At 38.2% G+C, this 22,148-nt stretch overlaps 2 protein-coding genes across 3 annotated transcripts; one reads left to right on the top strand and one right to left on the bottom strand.

The window, feature by feature from the left end:
* Positions 1–2,184: 2,184 nt before the first annotated feature.
* On the bottom strand, positions 2,185–13,510 carry pycr3 (pyrroline-5-carboxylate reductase 3). Of its 2 annotated transcripts, none has more exons than XM_041790460.1 (7): positions 13,392–13,510; positions 9,404–9,497; positions 9,257–9,321; positions 8,262–8,441; positions 6,560–6,772; positions 5,864–5,956; positions 2,185–4,230 (listed from the first exon to the last, which is right to left on the bottom strand). In XM_041790460.1, the coding sequence occupies exons 2-7, from the start codon at positions 9,489–9,491 to the stop codon at positions 4,033–4,035; spliced, it is 837 nt and encodes a 278-aa protein (XP_041646394.1). In that variant the 5' UTR covers positions 9,492–9,497; positions 13,392–13,510; the 3' UTR covers positions 2,185–4,032. The 2 variants fall into 2 exon arrangements, with proteins under 2 accessions (XP_041646394.1, XP_041646393.1); XM_041790459.1 differs by lacking the exon at positions 13,392–13,510 and adding an exon at positions 12,553–13,379.
* Positions 13,511–14,676: 1,166 nt separating this feature from the next.
* Positions 14,677–22,049, top strand: bmb (brambleberry). The gene is made up of 13 exons (XM_041792371.1): positions 14,677–14,763; positions 16,770–17,026; positions 18,023–18,151; positions 18,235–18,420; positions 18,853–19,075; positions 19,617–19,733; positions 19,832–20,011; positions 20,248–20,454; positions 20,541–20,685; positions 20,866–20,927; positions 21,280–21,407; positions 21,489–21,607; positions 21,704–22,049. Exons 2-13 carry the CDS (start codon positions 16,772–16,774, stop codon positions 21,831–21,833), a joined length of 1,881 nt encoding a protein of 626 aa, XP_041648305.1. The 5' UTR covers positions 14,677–14,763; positions 16,770–16,771; the 3' UTR covers positions 21,834–22,049.
* The last annotated feature ends 99 nt before the right edge of the window (positions 22,050–22,148 follow it).

Below are 22,148 nucleotides of genomic sequence, written 5' to 3'. Positions count from 1 at the left end.
TGGGGGAGGGGGAGTTATGAATCATTAATGCTGCTCGGTGCCCCACGTACAACCTCATGTACTGTTGACTCTAAGTTATGAAGTAAAAAGACTGTTGGCTGTGACCTCCAAAGGTCATTGATATAATAGTGGATATTCCTTATAAATGACACTACAGAAACAGGATGTGTCTATTAAAAATCCTTTCTGTTTGTTGAACCTTTGACCCAGTGTGACCAGCTTTTACTTTTTATGACACTTCATGAGTAGCTGTAAAGCAACATATTTCCTCAACTGTTACACATGTGATGCAAGAAGGACTTTTGGCCCTTAACTTCTGAGGGTCCTACATGCACCGACACATGCAAGAGACATGTAAGGGTTATCACTGCAGTTCTAACTGCAAAAGTTTGGAAGCCCGAAGTCAGTGGTTCTCAACATGGGGGGTCAGGAACCCCTTAGGGGTTCGCCCGTTACCTTCCAAGTTAAAGAAGCATGCTTTAAGATGATTTTAAATTATATACTTTGCCCTTTTTGTGAAAAAATACATGCATAAAATTAGTTAAATGTAAAACAAAGACATGGTCATGGCCAGTCAGCACAGAATGTTAATTTCTCCAAATCTTAAAAAATATGACATTACAGGAGAAAAACATTGGTATATAAATAAATAAGCCAAGATCTTGAGATAAGCAAAATATACTCATTATCATACAAAAACAGAATATAGTATAATTCAGAAGTACCCAGACTTTCAGACTGTGACCCCAAAATGAACAGAGCCAGAGCCTGCAGATCCCCACCATCCCTGGGGGTGGTTAAAGCGTTTGATGTGCCTAAAAGCATCATTTATATATTTACATTTAGGGTGTTTTTGGACACATTACTTAAGCACTAATCTCATTTGATAGCAATGTTTCTATTGTAAATTAAACTAACTCTAAGGATTTTTTAAAAGCAAAGGATAAAATAGACCACTCTAAATTATTTTCAGTTTCTTTTGTTTCTGGTAAGGATCCTGAAACCTCCACTCTGGAAACCACTGATATAAAACTATAGTTCTCAACTGGTCAGGCATTTGGACCCACCACCAAGTCCTCATGATAAAGCTTAGTCTAGATTTTTAAACATGTTTCCACCACAAAAATGTATTTAATTAAAAATGAAGCAGTTTGGACCTCAGATAAAAAAAAAAAAACATGAATAAGCATGTCTGAAGTCTTGAGCTACAGAAGGAAATGCAGGTATTTCATATCTACTCTATTTTTCCTGAGATAGCGTGTTCATTTTAGCAATTTCTCAAGGACATTCCTCATTATCTTTATTTTTTTAAATCTTTTTTTTATATCACAAGAAATCAAGACAAATAAGTTAAAATCTTGTGAAAATGACTGAAATGTACTCGTAGAATAAAAGTTTTGAATGCATGTCTGCTTAGGGCTTCTGCAAGACTTTTTGCCCCCTTTATTTCCTTGCACACATTTGCTACCAACTTTTGGGTCCTGACCCATCAGTTGAGAATAACTGATAGAAAGCATGGATGCTTGTTCTCTTGAGGCCTGTACCCAAAGTTGGTATTTTTGTGGTAGTAGCACACATTTTGAATACAAAGCCAGTGTAGCTCAGTGTTGTATTTCAGCCTACATGTGTTGGGTATGTTCAAAATCAAAGGTTAGGAAGATCTTCTTCTGATGACAAAAAAAACAAAAACAAAACAAAGAGCCACAAATAATAACATCTGAGATGAAATCAGTAGTATTATGCAGGGGTGGAAAGTTTTTTGGGTGGCACTTGTGACTACATTTTTAAGTACTTTTAAAATCAGTAAAAGTTCTTATACTCATGTATGTTTTGGGAGAAGTATTGCACTTCATTGCAGTCAAAAAGCATCAGGTACTGAGTAAAAAAATAAAATATCTAAATAGGGGATTCTAGCTTTCTGTCAATGCCAGAAAATTGTCCAGTAGTATGACTGCATTTTACTTAATTATAATAGTGTGCCTTTACTGATCCTGGTTGGAGACTCACTTTGTCTTATTGTTACTGCACATTGAGAAAATGCCAAACCCCTTGGGTAACCAAAAGTAGCTATTAAATACTCAATACTTTGAGTACGTAGTAGTACTCATTGAAGGCTGGGCTTCCAGCTGATCTCTACATTTAAAATTTCCCACTTCCAACAAGTAAGACTTATACACAAAGAGGGATGGTTCATGTGACACTTTATGAAAACTCACTACAAACTCGGCATGGAGTATTCAGTCAACAACCAGATGTAAACTAGATCTCTAAGAGCAGCTGCACAACCATGATAATTCGTACAATATCCGAAATGTAAAGTTTAATCCTTCATCTGGTCCAATTTTAAGTACTATATTCCAACATTCACACATTCAGCCCCCATTCATTCCTCTAATATTACACAGACATGACGATTCAATCCTGTCTACTAAGGCATTAAACACAAATTGAGGTTTATGAAGTCAATTTTTGGTCTAACTGGTACTGTGCTAAATGGTTTCATGAGTGTTGTCTTTATTTGAAAGCTAACATAGCCTTCATTATGCATGAGTAAATACAGGCAATATGCGGTTTATAGCTCAATTTAAATATTGACATGTATGGATGAACCACATTTGGGTGATAATGTCCGAGATTGCTTTAAACTTAAAAGATGTGGATATAAGCCTGCATGTGGAAGCAGCCATTTATTCAAATAAATTATATGGCTCTCATCAAATAATGAAGTTGTCAGTGTAAATGAATAGATTAGTCAATTACAGCTACAGAAAAAATGAAGAGACCAATGCATCATTACTTTTCAAGGTTTGAGTGTTTAGCTATAGTTTAGTGTATAAATTACATCTATCTCTTACTTAATTCAACATTTCTCCCAACCTCCAAACAAAACATTCCCATTTGGGTATTTTATGTGCAGAAAGTGAAAACTGGTTAGAATAGTAAAAGTCTAGAGTCATGTAAAGACTGTGAAAAATGCAAAGGAAACGTTTTAATAGTTTCTAAACATCAGAATACTGGTGTGTAACTTCGGAAACAAATCTGTTTTATATCAGCCCTTAAAGCATCTTGACCCACTCCTGTTCATCTTTCACGTAACTCTGCTTTAAGAGAATCCAGCAAGTTCATTTTGTCTTCTTATTCTGAATAATCTACTTGGGTTTACTTGGCTTGACTGCAGGTGACAGTCCAAACATGTCAAGGTAAAAACATCTCCTACAATAAACTGTCTGGAAAAAAGAAACCCAAGTAGATTATTCTGCTTTAAGAGAATACTCTTTTATCTCAACAAGTTCTCATTTTCCACAACTACAACCCCTGAATTATAATATCACAGGGCTGCACAACAAATATTAATTTTATCATTATCACAATCTTAGATTTGTCAATTAGCTAGAGCTAAAGCTAATATGGGCTCTTTACTATTAGTAGTCTTTACTATTAATTGCCCTTCATATTGCTACTCTACTCCTAAACAGTATTATGGCACATCAATTTTTTGTCACACCATGCAGGCCAAGGATAAAAATAGTCAGAGAGACCAGAATAATAAAATCCAATATTCTTGCTCATATTTAAGCCTACATATGCTCACTGTATTTATTTGCAATAACTCCCTGTATTTTTTATGTCATAATACATGTCGTGGAAAGGCAAAAGATCTCACAACTCCAGTTTCTTCTTTATTTTCCAACTAAAGAATATTGTATTTGGAAAACTGAGAATTAGGAGAAATGTTGTTCACACTTAAACCACAAAAAATAGAGATAATTCTACTCAAATACGCACCCATGAAAAACTTAGATTTGCAGGAGGCTCTTCATTTTTCCAAAGCTCTAATTCCTTTTTTGAGCAAAAAAAAAAAAAAATCATGTGAAAAGGGAGAAGAAACTGCACTTGTCTGAGGTGAAACATAATTTAAAAGAGGAAACGTCCTGTTTTGTCCTTGTGTTCGATGGTGATGGATTAGTTCAAAATGGAGTTGTAATGAGATCTGAATTGAGTTCATTGAGTGGTAGCCAGAAACTGCAAATGTCATTTTTTGCATCCTGACTGTCGACCAAACTCCCTGGCTCTCTCCGTGGCAGACTCTACAGCGCTCATGGTTGTTGCCCTCAGGCCGCCTTTCTCCAGAGTATGAAGCCCATAGATGGTTGTTCCCCCTGGGGTGCAGACCTCTGAGCGAAGCTGAGCTGGATGCTTCCCAGACTCACGTAACACTCTCCCTGCACCCTGTAAAATAATGAGAGGAAAATAAAATAAACACAATAGCTTTGATTAATAAAGCATCTATCTATCCAAATATCATTCTAGAATTCTAAAATTCAACACTGTGGATAGACTCAACAAATAAGGGCTGGGCAATTATCACTTGACCAAAATTATCTCTCAATATTTTTTCTTTGGCTCAATTGCAATACACTATATTTACACCTTGACTTTTGTTCAGTAAAGGCATAAATGATTGTCAGTCACAATACCAGAATAATTAACTTCAATTCTAGTAAAAGCCATTTCAGACTGAAAACTGTTTGATGTCATAGCGACATTAAAAAGTATACCTAGACACCCAATATTAGGTTAATGTTTGTTTTTCACTATCAAAAAATTGCAGAAAAAAATCCTACAAACTTCAAATGCACCAAAAAACATTAGCATTTTCATATATTGAGGTTGTCAAAAAATGTTCTCTTCTCATGTGTTTAACTAGAATAAAATCTTTATCCCTTGTGTGATTGGTGGGACAAAATATATATATATATATATATATATATATTTATATATATATTTAGATAGATAGATAGATAGATAGATAGACAGATAGATAGACAGATAGATAGATAGATAGATAGATAGATAGATAGATAGATAGATAAAATAACAATATATGACCTAATAATACCTAATAGTGTGTTTCTGTGACCTCTATTTTGTTTCTGTTGATTACAACAAATAATTGAAAAGCTCCCAAATTCAGTGAAATAAATAAAGTGATAAATCCTGTTATGACTGAACATTTCAAATAAATTATGTCATCAGGATCTGTACCTACAAATGCAGTCAGCTGCTTCTGATTTGAATCCTAACTTATAAACTGGTATCAGGATTTAAGCAGCTGTTTTGACCTGCATGCTGTTTGTTCTATTTCAGATTGTTTATTATGCATGAATATAATTTGTTGATATATGTTTTGTAAAAACAGGGCAGACATTATAAGATTATTCCTCTTTCTGCTCTCTTTCATTCAAGTATAAGATTTTACATTGCATATGAATTCTTTTGTTTTACTGCATGGAATAAATATATATCAACCAATTAAAGAACTACACTTGGAGTGCTATGTCCATATATAGATGAAAATGTTGGAGAAATATAGTGCAGAAGGTGTCTTCTTGCAACCAGTCAGCAGCCTGAGTTGACCTGACTCACTATTGATTTATTATTGATAAAATTAGGTTAGCTCTGATCTCATAATTAACATGACAGTAACCTTCTTGAGTGTCTCGATTTTTGTAGTTTACATGCCACATGTCAGGTAGTTCTAGATAGCCTGGGCTCTCTTGTGTGCACGTTAGAGGTTTCCACCAATAACATGCATTGTGTAAGAGCTTTTATATTTACAATAACACTCATGGCACAGCCAAACCCATATACAAATACAAGGTGAAACAGAAGAATATCTCCAGCATAACCATAAATGTTTTTACAGAGCATTAGGCCTGGCATCTGTTTTTCAAATCAACACAAACTACATTGATAGAAATTCTCTTTCTTACGCTACATTAATTTTTCATATATCTATTTCATATACATCTTTAAAAGCTGTATATATTGCCCAGCCCTAATCAACAGAGTCAGAACTGACCAGAATAGTTTGAGATGCGATGCTGTAGGCTAGAGCTCCTGGCATTCCCATTTTAACAGCTCCTTCTGCCAGCGCTTCAGCAAACAGGTAGACCTGCAGAGAGAGATCACATGAGGCATAATCATCAAGGTCCTGTCATTTAAAAAAAAGTAATCAGATCAGATTATGGGGACAGGATTGGACCAAATCTTGAAAATGGGCTGTTTGAGGGGAGAAAGGGATTGGGAAATCAGATTAGATCAGGTAATCCAGCTTTGTTTTCATCTTGATTAAACCTTTTTTTGGTGTATAGCTGAAAAGTGTTTGGGTTGATTCTTGTGATTAAAAGGACTGATCATGCCGAGCCCAGCAGAAATAGATTAAGGATGGATTTAGGGAGGTTTGCAGGAGGAATACATTCTCGTGTGACCGACTTGCTTTGCTTTGGGCTCTGTATATGCACATGAATGCAGAGAGCCCAATGCATGCAGGTAGAAGGAAGGAAATTATCAAACCCATGCCACATAAACAGACCAGATGGACTGACTACATGCTTATGGCATCCTCAGATGTTTTGTTGTGTTTTGATCAGAAAGTTTTGTTGGTTGCTGTCAGGAAATTTGGGGTAACATCTATTGTGTTGCATCATTTTGATGCCTGCTTGCAGAGTTACAAAGTCTTCCAACGTAACAAATTAAACAATTCTGAAACACTTACAAAGGCGACTCCACTCCCACTCAGTCCCGTATGGATGTCGATCCAGGCTTCAGGTCCTTCCTCCACAAAACCACAGCGGTGCAACAAGGTGCGAAGCAAAGATGCATCCTCGTCTTTTGCACGAGATCCGCGTGCAAAGAGCAGAGCTCCCTCTTGCAGCACACATGGGAGATTTGGCATCAGTCTGATGGCGACTGCATTCTCTGGTAGGAGCTGAGCAACAAGGGGAAAAACAGGTATGATATTACCCAGCTTCAGTGGTCTGCTACATCAGCTCTGCAAAAGTTCTTACATGGTTGGATTTGGGAGCCCATGAGGGGCAGTGTGGTCGGGTAGGTGGTATCAGCATTGTCACGAGCATGCATGTATGAAGCCTGGGATGGTGAGGGTTGAAATGATGTGGCGACTAAGGGCCACATCATAGGTTATGTATAGTGCTGTGAAAAAGGTTTTGCCTCCTTCCTTATATTTTTTTGCATATTTGTCACACTTAAATGTTTTAGATCATCAATCAAATTTTCACATTAGACAAAAATCAACAGAGTAAATACAAAATGCAGTGTTTAAATGATGATTTAGTTTATTAAAAGAAAACAGCCACCCAAACCTATCTGGCCCTATGTGAAAGAGTAAATGCCTCCCCCCTCGTTAAATCATGAATTGACTGTGATTGACCACATTCTTGGCCACACCCAGGCCTGATTACTTCCAGAACTGTTGACTCAATAAATCCCTTAAACAGAACCTGTCTGACAAACTGAAGCAGCCTTTAAGATCTCAAAAAGCAAAACATCATGTCGCCATCTAAAGAAATTCATGAACAGATGAGAAACAAAGCCATTGACATCTACCAGTCTGAAAAGGGTTACAAACCCATTTCTAAGGCTTTGGAACTCCAGCAAACCACAGCAAGAGCCATTATCCACAAATGGAGAAAACTTGTAACAGTGTTGAACCTTCCCAGGAGTGCCCAGCAGACCAAAATATTTCCAAAAGCACATCGACAGCTCTTTCAAGAGGTCACAAAAGAACCCAGAACATCTAAAGACCTGTAGGCCTCGTTCAACATTAAGGTCAGTGTTGATGATTCAGCAATAAAAAAGAAACTGGGCAAAAATTGAATCCATGGTAGACATCGAAGGCCAAAATCACTGCTGACTAAAAGAACACAATGGCTCGTCTCATATTTGCCAAAATACATCTTGATGATCCCCAAGACTTTTGGGAAAATATCCAGTATCATCCAACATTTTCATATATGCTGATGCTGATATTTAAGTTTTTAAAGTAATATCTACTTATACCTTAAACATGATGATAATATCATGAATCCAAAAGATGTATCAAATATGACAAAGCATTACAATAAGATGATAACCAAAACCTAAATCCTGTAATGACAGCTAATGCAGAATAACAACTGTGACACTGAGAGATGCAATCTTCCACTAAAATATAAGATACAAGGAGTAAGATTAAACTCAACTTTGTTTTTATGGGACTTTCCATACATAAAGGCATGCTGCCCAAAGTGCATCACAATGGAAAGGCAGACAGGAAATACACATTTGAACAAAGGATAGAAATGATGCCCATATCAGAACTATTTTAGCCGTACACATAGCTGGTGAGACTCGGTGGTGTTCTCTAGAACTCCCATGTCCTTAGAGATCAAAGTTAACATGCAGGCTGGTACACTCACCTCCTCTAGTGTTGCCAGAGTTACTCCTGCTGCGACTGAAACAATAATGTGTCTGTCAGTGACGAACTGAGAAATCTCACTGAGGACTCGAGGAACAAGGTGAGGTTTGACAGCTACAAAAACAACATCAGAGCCGCAGACCACCTCAACGTTAGAGTGAGTGACAGGGACCCCGAGCTCCTGAAAGACAAAGGGAGATTATTGACTCGTAACTGATCCACGGGGATGTAGAAACACTTCCTGAATCAGTTTCCCTGAGGAATGGAAATATATGGTTAACATCCCCCTAAAAAAAGAAACTATTAGGCATAATTTTAACCATTATTCCGAAGCACAAAGTCCCAACATGGTTAAGTCCCAGCTCCTCCTGAGAGGTTTTACTGCCTTTCCATGTTGTTTTGTGGTCAATTTAAATCAAAAATATTAGGATTATCTTTCATTGGTTGGGCAAAATAAGCAAATGCAGACGTCACTTTGGGCTATAAGATGTTTTCATGGGTAGAGATGATGGTGACATTAACTTATTTTGCATCAACATGGCAGTATAATCCTATTAATCTGCCTAATTCCACCATTTTTGTTTAGTAACTTACATGCATGCTCTTGTCTGCCTTTTAAGCTCATAAAGAGACATCTGTATTAATTACTGTCCGTTTCATAACTGGCCAAAACTCCTCCTCACAAGAGCTTCAAGATTTCTTTATAAAATCAATTTAACCTGCCTGCCATGCAAACTAGTCTATTTTTTCTGCACAGAATTGTTTATTTTCAGCATTATTACTTGTATGTGACTCTGAACTAAGATATTTGAAAACATTCATAGAAGAACACCTAAAGGACTATACAGCAGCTGAACAAGGTTAGCATTACAATGGGTTAGTTTGATTGGAAACTATTCAAAAAGAGCCAGCTCTTACAACAGTAGCTGTGATCCTCAACTACAATCTAGTCCTTCCTCACAACAGAAAGGTAAGTTAAAATGGAAAAATAAATACCTGAAAGCGTCCCAGGTTCCTTGAGGAGGGAGCGCTCACTCTGAGGTTTAAAGGGAGAACGTTTCCTGTAAGAAAAGAACAAAAGAAACTATAAGACATATAAACCTCAAACCTCTCTGCTGTTTTAAAGAGTCTCTACTCACTCACCAGACAAGATGCCCTTTGCAATGCCAAAGGCCATGTTCCCTGCACCGATAAAACCGATCTTCAGCTGTGCGTCCATCTCAGGGTCCATTTTAATCTGAAGGAAAAGGAGGGAGCAGATTTAGGAGTTAAACATCAACAATGCTGAGAATGACAGTTAACAATTACCTTAAAAGCAAGGGGTGAGACACACAGGACAACCAACAACACACTATTAATGGCATGTTTAAACAGCAACTACAATGTCACGCATACAACTGAAGTGTTAAATCCACTATAACAACTAAGATAAACTAAATTATTAGGCAAATAAGTGGTAACAGCTTTGATAATTCTATGTTTTCAAGAAGATAAGACTGTTCAAATCATTTCTTCTGGAGTGCTGGTAGCCTAGTGGTTATCTAAGTGTACCCCATGTGTAGAGGCTGTTGTCTTTAAAGCAGGTGGCCAAGGTTTCCCCACTTTTTCTCTCACAAGCTGTTCCCAACTCTACCCACTGTCCTCTCTAAATAAAAGAATCCATTTCTGAAGATAAATCTTAAAATTTGAGAATGTGATGTTTCTTTACCATAGATCAAAGTAAACTGAATATCTTAATATCGTTGTGTCCTGGTTGATTAAAACATGCATACTGGCTGCATCTCTTTGACCACTTCTTACTTTTTGACCATTTTCAGACTAAACAGTTGAGATGCATCCCCTAAGACAATCAGGATACCGCTTTACCTGATGGATTGATCATTTTAAAATCAAGAATCTGTGATATATTTAAAAATGTACTGAGTTACTTCTGGTTTTGCAGAATTTTACTGAGAATTTCCAACTGTTTGCACACTCATAGTTCTTTTAGAAAAAAAGGGCAGCATCTGCAGACTGTATATGCAACTGTTCTGATGTTTAATATCTTTGAACTTATCAAAAATATCCTGATTAATGACATATCTGTAGCAAAGGAGGAAAAGACATTCCTTTTTCTTTAGAACAGACAACTTCAGCAAAATATGAGATAGGGAGATTAAAAACCATCCCTTATTATGTCTCATCCTTTATCTGCAGTCCTGCAACCCACCAAAATATATTAAAAATGCTGCACTGCATGTTTTTGTGATCAGTTTTGCCAGTACATATACACCTTCTGGCATCTGCATCGTGGTCGTCCATCATGTTTACATGTACACAGGAGACCAGATTACATTGAGAAATCAGGTTAAGGCAGGAAATCAGATACCGTATAAAATCCTGGTCGACAGTTGGTGAGTAATCAGATTTCATCCCCCCCCCCCCCCAAAAATGTAGCTGCTGCCTGCCACAGCCTAGTTTCTCTGTCTCGTTTCAGACTTAATCCTCAAAGACTTTACGGGGCCAAAATGCTGGTTTCTGCAGCAGTGGGATTTAATCTGATTTATCCACTGAGCGTGTAACCTGATTACGTTTCAGCAGGGGGGTAAATGCAAAAGCTGGGGGTGATCAGATTTCTGTTCACATGCATTCAAAATGAAAAAAGAAAAATTATTCTAATAACATTCATTTGCTATTTTATATGAGTGTGCAATGAATTGCTGTTGGCTGTAAAAGCAGGAAACTTCAATTGTCCTATGTTTAATACATTCTTAAATTCTATAGACCTAAAAGAAACCAAATCAAGCAGTGACTGGATAAAAGAAATGAGACAAAGACCCCTACACATGAGGAGAAAACATACCTGCAAAACTCCTACCCTTATTAACTTTAGGACACAGGTATTATCTTCCTTTAACCATTATCATTGTGTATCTGCATGCCTCCAAAGCTGAATCAACATGTCTATAAAATCAAACGTTATACTGGCTACAAAGGTAGGGTTTAATGCAGGATTGCTGGATTTAAAAGGATTGTTTGATGTAAGGTGAACCTACCCACACGGTCACATAGAGGGTATAGAAATTTTTTAGTTTTTGATACCATGTAGGGTTGACATGACACCAGAATTTTAACCTTCAATATGATATTGATACCCATTTCTATACTAGGGTAACAAAAATAGAAGCCTTAGGCAAACAATATCTAAAAATGTACCAAAACACTGCCTACATATTCATACAATTAAGACAGTCTGCAGGAGTTTGCTTTGCTTTGATTAAATCCTCTGTAAAAATAACTGATTCCAACATTTTAAAGCATGTGGTTTCAAAAGGTACTGAACATTTTGACAACCTAACTGCTGATCTACAATGATCAAAATGATCTAATCTCTTTAAATTTAAGTTGACCATGCAGTCAAATCATTAGTTAAGTATGGAAACTTTACAGCTTGGTTGCATCAAATCTATCCAAATATTTTTGTGGATATTTTTAGTGGAGGTGCACATTTGACTGTGCCCATATGTTTCTGCAAAGGTCCAGGACAATGCAAACCTGGCATGGCATGTGCGACACAAGATTCAATGTACAAAGCAGGCTTTAAAGATAAACTTCACATATTTAGCCTTATCTTTAAATAAAAGCTGATGCAAGAGGACACTAAAACCTTGCCATTGTCTATGCAAATAAGACACTTCGCTGCAATTTTTTATCATCCTAATAGTTTTAGACTTTAAAACTTTGATATGATAGATTAACCATTTCAGTGTAACCAATATAGAGTCCATAGACACCGAATAGTTGGTTATTTCTTGATATTAGTTATCCAAAACCTCAAGTAAATTCCTGCAAACTGACAAGATCAAATAAATTGGCAATGCTGACAACATTTTGTGCAATAAATACAAGGTGCAGGAATTTGCCTGCATTTTTTCAGGTTTTCTTCCTAAGCACCTGTTCAATTAAACAGGTATTTCTTTCTAAGGTTTGGTACTCTTCAGTACTATCAGTCACACTTTTTTCAAAACATGTGGTGTTAAAATCCTATTGAAATATCAAAATGTTTTGCATTAACTTTTTTTTAATCGCAGTAGGTTGAAAGTTAAATAGGTGTCAATAGATGTATTGTGTTAAATGGAGGTTGTGAAGTATTTTCTAGCATCTTATCTGAATCTAAAATTCTGGTATCATGAAAACCATTGTTTACACACAGCTTTCTAATGGATCCATGCATGTGGACAACACAGGGAAGAAATGCCACCACAATAGTGATCTGATAACAGACTACATCGCATCCACGTTGTCACCCCTACAATTAGATCCAGGTTCAGGCTCTGAGGAGCATTGTCCGTGCAGGTCTGCGGCCAGTGGAGCATAGATCCATCTCCATCCGAGTCTTCTGTCGCTTCATCATTCCTGTCCGAGTGAACCCCAGCTTCAACCAGGGGGTGTCTGGACTCCATGATATCAAACATAGTCTTTTCATACCTCCACCAGCCTTGTATTTTGGCCGGGGCTGATGAATGTGGCTCTCTTTTGTGCTTGTAGTACGCGCTTTTGAGAAGTTTCCATCGGAACTTTAACTGGTCCACAGATCTATGATAACCAGCTGCTGTCATTCTCCTGTGAGCCACTTTGAAGATTTTAGCATTCCTGACTTTCCTGCCGTCCAAACATTTCTCCATATCCAGCTCTTTGAGGATTTCCAGAAATAACTCCGTCTCTTTCACGTCCCAGTTCTGCTTCTTGATACCAGGGTCTTCCATTGTTGTCATAAGTTAGCCTAGCTAACCTAGCTGGTGATTCTGAGTCCAGCGGTCCAACGGTTGGTTCAAACGGCTAGGATGCTAATGTGGTGCTAGCATGTTAGCTGCGGCTCCACAGCTAGCTTCAAATGTGACCGTTATCAACTGAAAAACGCGCAGATAAAAATGACAAAAACACAATTTTATAACCGCTTAATTCCAGCCCTGCCGCTGCATCTAGCTAAGAACAGCCAGAAAATAATCCACCACAGATGAGATTAGAAATACAATGCACGTGTGTCTTGTTGACTGGACAACCATAAAATAACACGGAGTGACATAAAACACGATGTCAAACGATACTGTGAGAAACACCGGCTAACGCTGATGGCGGGATAGTTATTCACCTGGTGGGGCTCCAGATTTGCTGATGTCCAAAAGCTCAAACTGTAATTTGATTTACTCTGTCAGGTTGGGTTTACTCGTAGCATACACGCGAACCTGCAATGTGTCGTTCACGTACGACTCGGCTCAATGAAATGACTCAGGAGCCGGTGTCATGGCCTGACGAGTTACTGTGTTAAATGGTGTCTATTAGAAGAGTGCCAAGATGGTTAAAGATATGAAATTGGATGTTGAAGAAGGTCCAAAGGCTCCTTCTCTGTAGAACTACAGTTCCAAAAAAGTTGGGGTACTGTGTAAAGTATAAAAACAATGTAATGATTTGCATATCTTAAATAACCCACGCTTTCTTTAAAATAAAACATCAACAACATGTATGTTAAAAATGAAACATTTTAACATTTCATGAAAAAAAATACTTGCTCATTTTGAATTTGATAGCAGCAACAGATCTTAAAAAAGTAGGCCATGTTTACCATTGTGTACCCCTCTTCAGTCTGTAAATGTCTGGGAAGGGAGGAGACCAGTTGCAGAGGTTTTGGGGGAGGAATGTTGTCCCATTCTTGTCTGGTGTAGAATTCTAGCTGCTCAACAGTCTTGGGTCTTCTCTGCCAGATTTTTCATTTTATGATCGACCAAATGTCTTCTGTTGGTAAAAGGTCTAAACTCCAGGCAGGTCACTTCAGTATCCAAACGCTTACAGGTGCATCTCAATAAATAAGGGTATCATCATTTCAAAAAGTGAAACTCAATATATTATTTTGAACAACTGAACACAGACTGATATATTTCCAGTGTTTATTTCTTTTACTTTTGATGATTATGGCTTACAGATAATGGAAACTCAAATTTCAGTATCTTAGAAAATTAGAATATTGTTAGAAAGTTCAATTTTGGAGACTCATGGTGTCATACTCCAATCAGGTAATTAACTCAACATCTGTGAAGGTTGGCTGGAAGTCGTTTGTTGATTAAAATCAAAAGTCAAAATGAAATGAAATATGAGCCATTTGGGAGCCGAAAGATTCGGTTCATATTTCATATAGCCAAATGTCCCGAATCACTAAAAGATTCTAACCTCCCATCCATACAAACCAACCGGCAGAGATCCTGTTAATTGTGGGTTTGTTTGTTTCCAACTTCCTGCTGTGGCAGCCGGGCGGGGCCCAGTTTCCCCAGCTGCACACTCCACTTATGTCCCCGCGCCCTAAGAGCTGTATGTAAATCAAACAAACCCCTTGACCGTCATCACCAAAAATGCGAGTCCTTGGATTGGCTGCGTCCTCTCTGTTTGGGGGCGGAGAAGAGGTGCATAAAATTTAGCTGTCATTCAAAACAGCTGTGAATCAAGGAGCTCTCTGCAAAATTTAACAGCAGGTACGTGAGTTAGAAACCGCTGCGTTTTCATATGTATATCGGTGCGCACTGCAGAAGTGTAATATTTTCATTAGTTGTTTTCCATCGTTTTTATTGTTGTTGCAGTATTTTTTTTTTTAGTGCAGTGCTCTCTGGAAAGAGTAAAAGAGTTTTGAACGGATGTTCTGAGCCGTCCATCGCAAACTTCATTACATAGCATGCGTGAAAGTTGTCTGCATTGAATCAAGTGTGCTTAAAACGGGCAAGGAAGTGGATATAAAGTTGTCTTTTTGTTCGTTTGGATGCTACTTGATATGATTCGATATGAATCAAGTAAATACGCGAATATGAACAGGTTATTATAGATGCTACAGTAGACCTCACGCACGAGCGCTCGTACTGCAGAGCAGACATGCCTGGACAAGCCTCGGTGTAGTCCTCCATTCAAACACATGCATTTGAATTAATTTTTTCTAGGTATGAAGGCAGATAGTCGTGCAAACCCTGCCCAGGCTTGATTGGGCCTTTTGAACTAGTGATTGTGTTTCTGACGAAGGCAGATGCATAATGATGCTTTTGTTTTCATTCAATCATTCAAACATATGCCCCGTGGCGTTATCGTCGCCATCTAGTGGCACATTTGGCAGTTGCATCCTCTAGATGTCATAAGCCAGTGGTGTCCAAACTTTTTCCACCGAGTGAAATAAAAAAGAATAGTGAGGCCGCTTTCATATACCGAACCTTGAGGAAATTAAATTTGGTAAAACCCATCTGATATAGGTTAAGACATTGTTGGTGATTGTGAGTCCTCACATGGCTAGTTAGTAGTTGACAAGGCAAATAGCCAATCAATCCAAGGACTTTGGGAGGCCAATCAAATTTCAGGGGACCATGGTTGGCCCTGGCTACCACTGATTAGGCACCTGGAATGCTATTGGTTCTGTGGTAATCATCTAGGGTGTTATAAATTGAGATAATATACTTCGGTTGCAGATATGTTTTTGCCATCTACAGTTTAATCTTAGTTTAGTCACAAATTTAAAAAACACGTCAAAAAAAAATCTTCTAAAAATATTTGTTTGTAGAATTTGCATGGTAGCACTGCCTTGTGCTCAACCCAAGAAGTACAATACAGCCAAGCAAAAGCTTCATGTTCTAATGTGGGCCATATTTCACTATATTTTCTAAATTTGCTGTGGGCCAATCAAAAGCAGATCGCAGGCCACATTTGGGGCCATAGTTTGGACACCCCTGTCATAAGCTGTAAAGCGTAACAAAAAAAATCTCACTATTTTTTAGTTTAAAAGTTAAACGATTCTGTTCAGGGAATTGTATATAAAACAATTGACTAGAATGTGCACAACCCCGATACTAACTGATTTTCTTTTCTGAATAATTTACACTGTGGATTCAAGGAGTGAGAGGAAAATGGATATTGTCAGTTGTATTTCAAGAAGGCGATTTCATGTGGATAAAGAGAAAACTACAGAAATGGTCGTCAAATACCAAGCGGGATGCTCAGTTATAGCCTGTGGGGGACATGGCATAGACAGAGAATCACCTCTGCTTTTTACTGCACACCTGTTCAAATGTGTGTGTGTGTATTTGTGGGTGTTAGGAGAGGGGGAAAAGAAAGCTGGTGCACAAGTGATCCAAATGTTTCTCATTTTGATGGAGCATTTTTAACAAGTTTGCCTGGAGGACATTCAAGAGAAAATCTAGCTTTATATTTTTTAAAATGTAAATTTTCATCAAATAAGATTGATCAGTACAATTGATTTATTGTCCATGCTGATTTCTAGTGATGAAATTGACATGTAGTTTAATTTTCCTCAAAGAAAAAAGCTTTTGATGATGTGGAAAAAAACACCACTCATTAATCAAAACAGAGCTAAAAGTAACTGGGAAAAAAGAACACATGAAAGAAAAAATGTGACTACATTTCAACAACTTTTAGCTGTTTAACTGGTAAATACTGTAAAGACTGTAAAACGCTGCATTCTAATAAATGATGTATTATTTTCCAGATATGGGGTACCCCCTGATCCATCAGCTGTGTTTCCTGCTGGTCAGCTCCCTGCTCTGCCAGAGTCCGGGTGTTAGCGGCCTGTTCGAGTGGCTCAGACAGACAGAGTCTGCTCCAAAAGCAGCAGCAGCGCCTCCTCCAGTCGCTCCAGCGGTCCTCGCAAAGGATGCTCGGTTTGAAATGGCCACAGTGGATGAGAAGTTTCTGGCTGAAGCAAAACACATGGACATCAGCCCGCTAGACAGCTGCCACTACAGGGTAAAACTCAACTTTTTAGCTGTGAAATTGGGATTTTCTTTCCTTCTCAGTCTTGGGAAAATAGGGCAGAGATCAGGACTTTAAATGTGGCCATGATACATTTGCCACAGTTGTGCTCTTTCAATATGTTGTAATTGTGTGTTAGAAATATTTTATTCTCTTTTATAATTTACAAAAGCCGTGGACAATTCCAAAGCCACTTCCTTGTTTTGACTGTCCAGTTACCCTGAAGATCTTTTAACATGTTTTTATATGAATATATATATATTTTTTATAAAAGTAGAAAACCATAAATTTCAGCGTTGTTGCCTCTTGAATTTATATTTTTTGTTTTCTAAGTTTTTTGGGTCTGAATTTATAAGATCTTCTTGGAGGAAAAAGTAGATTTTTAAGGCTTAAAAAAAATGAAGTACAGACAAAGTTACTTGAATGATCTACCAACTTAATTCAAGCACCACATTTAAAAAAAGATGTTTACAAAGTGCTTTGACTGCCATAGCAAACGCAGAGTAGTCAAAATTTAAATTTAAATTGAAGAACAAGATGCAGTAGCAAAATAACAACAAGAATGAATGCAAATGAGGAATTAAATAAAAAATACAGCAGGCAACTCTTTTATGGCAAATGTTAAATATAAATATGTGCAATGAAAAATTATGAAAACGTATAAAAAAGTTATCACATTATAAAATTAAAAAAATTAAGAAAAATGGGAGTAAACGTTGGATGTCAGATAAATTAAAGCAATAAAGGATAGTCTGAATAAGACAGAAGAAAAAATTAGGACTGAATAAATGTAGAGCAGGAAAAAAACATGGGAAAAAGACCATTTAGAGTATTTAAAAAGTCCTATAAGAAACAGTCCTATAAAGCTTTTTCCATCATTGGAGGCTAGTTCCATATCATGCTGCCATCTTTGGGTTATAGTAGCATTAATTGACTTGACTGATCTGAATTTATCTTTAAATTAAGCACCCTATCCTTTCTGTGTTGTAGGTGGTAGCCCGGCTGAAGGCGAGCTGCGATGGTCTCTCAGAGGAGCAACTTGCAAAACTGGGAGTCCTTCTGTTTAATTGTCAGGCAGAGAGCGAGGGCCGCCCAGCCTACCCGTGTACAGATGAAATGGTAAAATATATACAGAGACTAAAAGGAAATGTCTGTTTGGGGTCTTTGTTCAGATTTATCTCAGTCTCATGTTGATGTTTCAGTCTATTAAAGAGTGCACAGCAGACATGGACTCAGACACATGGAATGCCTACCACATAGTGAGCAACAGAGCGCGCTCAGTATGCTACGCGACTCGCCAGCAGCTCTTCAGGCGTAGAGCGGAGCACACGGTGAACACACTCATCTCTACAGCCACCAGCCAACTGGACGCGATGAAGGACCTGAAGGTAGCATTTGTTGTTTGTCTGTTGTGCTTCCGTGGCTGTAGGTTTAGATCTATGCTTAGAGATAAGAGATGAAGAGCAGTATTATTTTAATGTGACATTCCAGTGAGAGCAGATCCTGAGCAATCAGATGTAATGATTTTTTTGCAAAGGAGGACCATGAACACAGGAATATGTTGGCTTATTTCACTTTTTATACATGGATACTCTGGAGACCTAAACATATGTGCAAAATTATTAAAAACTGGGTTTTTCATTACATGCTTCCTCATATTCCCCTTTGGTCCAGTCAAAAAGTGACACAACTGAAGTAACAAACTAGTTTCAGCATAGGGTTTAATGTGATACTTACATCATACTTTTGACAGAACTCAAAGATACCTGGTGCATTGTGCCACAGAATGATGATATGATGACATGGTTATGTTGAAATAGGAGGGCCAACTGGAGCTAAAGGAGCTGACCACAGCCTCTTTGAACAAGCTGCTGCAAGGACACAGCGTTCTGCAGGAACAACAGGGGAAACTGTACGAGGGTCAGGAGCAGATGGAGAGCTCGCTGAGGGACAACCTGGAGCGTCTGGGTGAGGAGAAAGCTCTCATCGCCTCAGGACAGGAACTGGTGGCTCAGCTCATCAAGGGCATCACAGAGAAAATGGGTGAGAGATTTATGATATCAAATAATACAAACGACAAAGTAGTTTGTACCTTCACAGCAATGGATATGCTAGTTTTTAAACTCAACAAGCTAGTGGTGATGAAAATGTGCTTATGCAGTGTTGACTAACCAAAATGGGCTTCCTTTAAAGATCTTGGGTACAGAGTTTTCTTTTTGCCTAATCACTTTTTAAACATATTGGGCCTTGTTTGTAGTCACTCCTATAAATAGACAAAACCTCGGCTTTGAGTTTGATGCAGTTTTTTTTTTAGAAAATAGAGAATTACTGCCAAAGGCAACTGCTCTTTTAGTAGAGCAGGAAATTAAGCCATTTATTACAGTAGCAAAATGGAAAAAAAATGTTTTCAGTCGTTTAATACATGATGATTTTTTTTATCACTGAAATAACTACGCTGGAATAAAATAAAAAAAACTTGATAATAAGAGAAATTTCTTGCTTGAGTTTGCATCAGCTGATTTGTTATATTAATGCCATAATGTAGTTCAACATGTTGACTGTGTGCTTCCTCTTGTCCTTGCAGAAAATGTGAGTGAACATCTGCAGATCCAGGGCTCAGAGGTCCAGGACAGCCACAGTGCCATCGTTAAAGACCTCGAAGACGTCAGACACCAAGCTCAGGACATCTACCAGAAAATTGGTAATAAAGATGAGCTTTAAAAGTCTAGATTTGTGATGCCTCATATGAGCTTGTCTTTGTAATTTGGATATTTTTCATGTGTTTTCGTCTGTATTCAGACCACAGCATGCTGGAGTTCCTGCAGTACCAGGACCAGACCTCCCAGTACTACGCAGACCTCATGACCAAACTGGAGCGGATGAACAGCACACTGGGATTTGTGCTGCACTACCTGGACAACATGCAGGGCAAGATAGAGGAGAGGCTCCACATGATCCAGGGCTACCTGGGCTGGGCAGGTGAGATTTCAGACTCAGAGTGCAGTGGTTCAACTTTATAGAAGGGTAACCAGCAAAGTTTGGAATTATTTTCATTTCTTATTGTCAAGAGTTGGTAAAGATACCAAAATGATTCATCTCGTGTCCTACTTTTTTGGTATCCTTCTGTTTGGGTACTAAATGCACTTATCCAACCCTGATGAGCTCAGAAGTTTTCTTTTCAGACTGCAGGTTAATAAAGTCTTCTTGTTCTTCAGGTCTGAGCCTGACAGCCATGTGGACGTGTGTTTCACATACAGTATACTTTGTTCTGTGTGCCGTCCTGCTGACGTTCCTGCGTTGTCCGGGTTTCTCCAGAGCCATGCTGCTGCTCACTGTCCCTCTGAACGCAATAGCGGAAATAAACCAGCAGCCGGCGTTAGATCTGACCGGTCTGAGCTTGCTGGTGCTGACGCTGACTCTTGGTACAAACATGAAACTTTTTCAAATGCTCAAACAAAAGTGATAAATGTTCTCAGGATTTTTCAGTGTTTTCTGTCCACACATGCAGGTCACTGGTTTGTGAACCAGTTGTGCGCCTCTTTCAAGTTCAGTAGAAAGCTGGTCACTCCTCTGCTGCTGCCCCCATGTGACATAGTGAAACCACAAAAAGCAACAAGCAACCACTCATATCCACCGTCCTCTACTCCACAGAAGTGAGTGAATTATTCTGATTTTTTTTAAACTTCTGACTTACTTTCTTCATTAGTGTGTTTTTCATTGAAAGGACCTTTTTTTATGTTTTTACATTTATCCCAATTGTTAATGCCAATGCAGAGCTTGATTTTAAATGTCTCAACAAATTCTAACTTTTCCAAACACGTTTTGATATCTAGAGATGAATCGGACGGCTTCATGGACAGAGATGACCTGTTGAATCAGGACAGCTTCATATCAGGTTTGAAGTAAATTATCTGCCTGTTTAACATTAATCATATTACAAAAAAACCCTTAAATAAAACCAGTGCCACTTAAGCTGCATTCATGCTCCAAGATCTACTGCTCTATCCAGATTTTCATATTACTTTCCAAAATGAGGCCTGGCTGTTTCAGACTCCTGTAGTCACTTCAGTGGATCTACTAGTACATGCTAATGTGGCTCAAACCAGATGTGAAAAGATCAGATTTCATGCAGCTTGAGCTGTTCAAACTGTCAGATCTGAGTCTAAAGGTTCTACTTCAGGCCGCTTTGGTTTGCAGCATGTGTAGCCTTTGATTCATTAGCTCATATTCTCTGTCTTTATGTGTAGGCGCCCTCGGCATGTCAGCGGTGTCCCCTCCTCACAGAAGGACAATGCCAGAGTCTAGATTTGTACCGATTATTGGCACACCGAATCATTCGACTCCCAGGCTCATTCCACAGCCACTACTGTCAGGGGTGAGAAGAATTACTGAACAATATACATGAGATGAAGCAATTTAAAAACAAATTACACTGTTTTTTTTTCCTTTTCTTTAGGTTCTGACTGATGAAATCCCCCTGAGGAACCTCGGAGGTTTTGATGGAGTGAATGACTCGAGAGATTTGGGGAACGACTCCCGTAGTGCCAGTCCAGCCCCGTCTCTCATCAGCAACAGGTCAGGATCTAACACTCTCTGTTCACATCTGAAACATGAAATTAAAATGTTGTTTCCCAGTTGGTTTATTTTTTTCTCCTGCCTTTCCTGGAGCAGCTCTCTGTCTGGCCGTCAGCTCTGCAATGGCATCACTAAAACAGGGAAGGCCTGTAAGAAGAGAGCTGTGCCTGGACTGGAGTACTGCAGAGTTCACGAAGGAGGGCTAAGCTCGTATGTCCAGTCCTGAAATGCTCGTCTTTACATGAACTTTTTTTATTACTTCGCCAGAGGTTTTTCTCTGCAAAATACTACACAACTGTTACAGCTTTATTGTGTATGCTTTGCCTGTTTCACTTAAACATGAAGTTGCTTTTGAGCACTTTATTTGCATTTTTTAAAATGTACTTTGTCTTATTTTTAATTGTGCATTTTTAAGTTAATAAATTATTCTTTATTAGTTTTACAGTCACTGTCATTTGAATTTTGTAGACTATTGTTTTCTTTTTTAGTACATAGATTATGAGGGTATTGTTGATGCAACAATATCTTGCACTACAAATAA

The sequence above is a fragment of the Cheilinus undulatus genome, linkage group 7, assembly GCF_018320785.1.
Source record: "Cheilinus undulatus linkage group 7, ASM1832078v1, whole genome shotgun sequence".
Lineage (NCBI taxonomy): Eukaryota > Metazoa > Chordata > Actinopteri > Labriformes > Labridae > Cheilinus > Cheilinus undulatus.
The sequence above is the reverse complement of the archived record's forward strand: the minus strand, read 5'-3'. Positions and strand labels throughout refer to the sequence as shown.